The sequence below is a fragment of the Helianthus annuus genome, chromosome 14 (assembly GCF_002127325.2).
Source record: "Helianthus annuus cultivar XRQ/B chromosome 14, HanXRQr2.0-SUNRISE, whole genome shotgun sequence".
NCBI classification, from domain to species: Eukaryota; Viridiplantae; Streptophyta; class Magnoliopsida; order Asterales; family Asteraceae; genus Helianthus; species Helianthus annuus.
In genome coordinates, this window is record NC_035446.2 from 3,704,379 (window position 1) to 3,709,295 (window position 4,917).

Sequence of the window (4,917 nt, forward strand, 5' to 3'; positions counted from 1 at the left end):
GCCCTGGCCGGTGGTCCTCCCCGCCCACCCCAGGGCCGGCCCTGCTAGTAAACGTGACACTACCGATGGTACTACATCTATTTCCATTGGACATGAACATCCCACCTCTTTGTGTATTGACAAAAGATGAAAGATGGCTATGAAGTCTAAGGATCCCAAACACTGCTATATATCTGCATCTATTTTTATTTTTTTCAAAAATATAAGATATGCATACTCTGCCTTTTTCTTTCTGTACCTATGATGCGGGCCCAAGCGTAGAAGAGCGGGTCATCCGGTACTTGGAGGCCCAAGATCGCGTCACAAAAGGGGCTTCGCTGAAATGGCTCTAACTTGGGCTACGGAGGTCCGTTTGGAGCGTGTGACCAGCCAAAACGAACGGGAGAACGAGCTCTAACTTGCTGCAAACAGCCAACGGCGGTTTGGGTCATCGTCCGTGCCGAAAAAACGCTTATTTCTATTAGTTTTTTCCATTTTTATGTTTTTTCATGTATTTTGGGCATTTTGTTTTTGGGCTTGTGTTTGGCCCGTTGTCTTTTTTAGGCCCATTTCGAATTTCTGTCATTATTTATATGTTCCTTTAGTGAATGAAACAATCAGACTTGAATTTTGAGAAAAGTTATTTTTCACTTCAAATTCCGTGGCCTTTGGGTTGCAATTTGGGGGTTGGGGAAGAGACACACGGGTATTCGTAGAATCAACGTGTTGATCTTCGTTTATCGTATCACTCACTACATCACAAAAGCTTGAACTTAATGGAGCTGTGAGAGTTAATATGCTAAAAGTGAAAAAATACAATTTTTAAGTTAAATCGTAAGAAAAGAGAACTTTATTTTTTGTTTAATAATATAATGGCATAAATAAGTTTAATGGAACTCGTGAGGAACTTTAGCAGAAAAGTTTTAGGACTTTTGGCCATGTTTACAAAAATTATCTTGTGGTCCTATCTGAACCTTTGACTTTGAGTCGCCAAAAGATTGCAGATCTGGCTCTGCATTTCTATATTAACTTATTGGTTATTTTGCATTGTTTTTTTGTTGTTTAGTTAGTATATTCATTAATAACTTATTGGTTATTTTACATTGTTTTTTTGTTGTTTAGTTAGTATATTCATTAATAACTGAATTGTGTCTCTATGTCACACCCTACCATACCCACACCAGCCTCATTAGTCAATAACTTCTGAAGGTGTAATTTCTCAGCTTCCTAGAAAAACAATAAAACAAGAAATCTTTGTGTGATCCTTGGAATACCAAATTACAGAGAAATTGTTGTTAACTTTCCTTTTTTTCTGGTTACACAGTGTATAAATATTCATCCTCGGTTATTTGAAATAGCACACACTCCAATCGTCAAACAAATTAACAAAATATTATTCCTCTTACATGCTCTAAGATTTTGGAAGGAAAATGATATCCATTGGTGGTAAGTCTTCTTTTGGCTCGACGATTTGCTGTCTATTTTTGTGTTATTTTTGTATTGTTCTTCGAACTGGACTGAGCAAAGAAGTGATTTTATATATAACTGACCGAATCAAAAACAGTTTTTTAAACCATAGACCAAGAACTGAACCATCTATAACTGGATATTGCGTTTTTTAGTCTGGGTCGGTTTTCGCACACCCTACTAAAAATAATATAATCCACTTGGATATCTATCTTGCAGCTGACTTCTTGTTTTTTGTACTTGTTTCCAGTTATAGGTTTGCTTATGTTTGCAGACCACAGAAAACTATTCCAAGTAGTGCCAAATGATGTAAAAAATATGTGGAACGAGTGGGCCCTACGTGGGCTGATTATAATCAGTCTTGTTTCACAGATCACCTTAATTTTACTAGGCAACGTTCGGAAATACAATCCAAGAACACGAATCAGAATGGCTCTCTGGTTTGCCTACTTATTGGCATACGCGGTGGCAGCAGCAGCCCTTGGTGTTATTACCCGAACAGCCTTAGATGTATGCAACACCTACACCTCCCATTCCCTTTCACAAGTTCACAAACAAAATACAAGTGAACTCATGTCGTTTTGGGCACCCTTTCTCCTCCTTCACCTTGGTGGTCCAGATGCAATTACCGCCTTTGCGTTAGAAGATAACGAGCTTTCTTTAAGACATTTTGTGGAGATACTCTTTCAATCCGGAGTAGCTCTTTATATCCTTTTGTTATCCTGGCCTGGCTGTTCAGATCTCCCACAGTTAAGCATATTAGTTTACCTAGCTGGTTTCATCAAATGTGCAGAACGTATTATGGCTCTACGGTTAGCCAACACTGAGAATCTCCGCGACTCGATGCTTGGTCCCCCTGACCCGGGTCCCAATTATCCCAAATTCCTGGAGAGTCTCTACTTGAAAAAGTCACAGGGTTTCATTGCGAGCGTTGACGACATCCACGAGTCTCCACTTCCTGCCAATGATCATGCATATCCTGTGGGAGGTAATGTCATATCCGAAGCTTACCAACTATTTCAAACATTCAAACGGCTTTTTGTCGATCTCATCCTCACTTTTGTGGATAGAGATGGTAGCCAATCCTACTTTCGCCATCTTAACCCCATTCAAGCCTTTCATGTTGTCGAGATTGAACTTGGATTTGCATATGATATGCTTTACACCAAGGCTAACGTGGTGTATACGTTTAGGGGGCTCATGCTTCGCCTTATTAGTTCTTTTTTCCTTCTTCTGGTAACTGTGGGATTCTATTTTCTCAGTGATATGAGCAACTACCACTTCATTGACATTGTCATTACTTACCTAATAATTGGTGTTGCCATTTTACTGGAAATAGTTGCTGTTATTACCATGCTCTGCTCAGACTGGACCGATCATTGGTTGAGCCAGCGAAAAATGACTCGGAATGCCCTCATATTCCCATTCCTAAAAAACCCGACCAAACTAAGGTGGTCTGGCTCCACTGCACAGTTTGAGCTACTAAGTGTCGCTCTTGAAGAGAAGCCTGCTACCTTCTTGCAAGTTCAGAAATTCTTTGGGATAGATAATATTCGAGTACAGCACCGTTACAAGACTTACAGCAAAGTTACAGACAACCTAAAATATTTGATTTATACTCAGTTTCGTGAGCTCATGGTTGTCAACTCCGATCCCAGAGTGTTATGCACTCACAGAGGTAGTTTTTCTCTAAGACATACGGATTGTAATGCTCTTCGATGGAGTGTTACTGAAGTCGAATTCGATCAGAGCATTCTTATATGGCACATTGCTACCTCTCTTTGCTACTACGGAGATCTTGACCTTACCGATGAAGTCAATGCTAATATCTACCGGACTGAAAGCAAGCACATATCTGACTATCTGCTGTATCTTCTCATCTCTTATCCAGTTATGCTGCCTGTTGGTATTGGTATGATCCGGTATCGTGACACTTGCGCTGAAGCCATGCGGTTCTTCAAAGAAAAAGGGCCAATTACTGAAAAGGTTGAAGCCTGTGTCAAGCTGCTTGAAGTTGATTCTCTTGAGGTTTTACCTAGTAAAGTGAAGGGAGATCGATGCAAATCTGCTCTTTTTGATGGTTGTAGGCTCGCGTTAACTTTGAAAAAGATGGAAATGGAACGCATGTGGACAGTAACAAGTCAAGTATGGATTGAGATTATGGCTCATGCTGCTACTCACTGCAGAGGGTTTCACCACGAGCAGCAGCTTCGCAAAGGGGGAGAGTTTTTGACTCATGTTTGGCTTTTGATGGCACATTTGGGCATTACCGAGCAGTTCCAGGTCTCTCAAGGCCATGCTAGAGCTAGAGTTAATGTGCTCTAACGCAGAACTGTGATTTAGTGAATCAAATTCATTCATTTTAACTTTAAATTTTTGCTTATAAAAGTATGGTGTTTAGAAAGTTATAACTTTTTATTTTATCAGAATACTTTCATAGTTGTACACTTCTAGTTGATCCAACAGTTAAATGAAGTTACATTTATTATATCCTGATCTCTCTTGTAAGTTCCTTTGTTTTATCAAATGATCCTAGTTCACTTTGTTAGGATTAACGAGCGTGCACACACACACACACACGCAATAAGCAAGAACAAACACGAGATTTACGTGGTTCATCCGTGATGTGCAACCTACGTACACGGGGGCAACTAGGGTATTCGCTTATTCAGGTGTTAAACTTTACAAATGCAAGAGATTAATTTTATAGACTACACAATTAGGGTTAAAACCAATAATTAAAGAAATAGGGCCGTGGGCCGCAAGTCCCTCGACTAGGGCCAACTGCCCTTACTATCATGAAGTCCTTTGACTGGTTTAAACTTCCAAATGTATTTATCCATAATCTTCACTTTAGCTCTGGGTGCCTTTCCTACAAAAGTTACCCTCTTCTGCCTATAATATTATGTGAACCATATATTTCCTTTACTAGAATCAGGCTAACTCCCTCTAGTGGTATCTCTGTTGGGTCAAATTAGATAATGATGTTATCAATTAAGGCGGCTTAAGTTTTAGAGATTTTATTGTTTATATTATGTGGCGTTTTTATCTGTAATAGTCGGATAATTTAGTGACTTTAGTAGGTTTTCTAAGCAAGAGGCGGCTTGCTTGGAAAACAAGGCTCAAGGGGCTATAAATAGTAGAGTAGACATCATTTGTGAGGTGTGCATTTTTGAGCCACCACCCCGGGGGAGCTCACCCGGGGTGGATGATTATCTTTTGTAATCTTTCATTGTTCAATCATTAAAGTTTCCATCTTTGTTGTTCATTGTCGATTGTTATTGGCTCGAATCACCCGTCTCACTATTTTTCACCAAACCGAGACTGAAACCGGATCGTTACGGGACTATCAATCTCGACCATATACAACGAGCCCTTCTTCTTGCCAAGTCCAAACACAAGATTTCCCTTGATTACCTTCCACTAGGAACTTAACCTCGTGACCTTGATCATCCAGTTGTTGCCCGACTG

The 4,917-nt window shown here is 39.9% G+C and overlaps 1 protein-coding gene across 1 annotated transcript; it reads left to right on the top strand.

The window, feature by feature from the left end:
- Positions 1-1,135: 1,135 nt before the first annotated feature.
- On the top strand, positions 1,136-3,938 carry LOC110907967. Its single transcript, XM_022152881.2, has 2 exons — positions 1,136-1,425; positions 1,697-3,938. Exons 1-2 carry the CDS (start codon positions 1,410-1,412, stop codon positions 3,769-3,771), a joined length of 2,091 nt encoding a protein of 696 aa, XP_022008573.1. The 5' UTR covers positions 1,136-1,409; the 3' UTR covers positions 3,772-3,938.
- Positions 3,939-4,917: the final 979 nt, after the last annotated feature.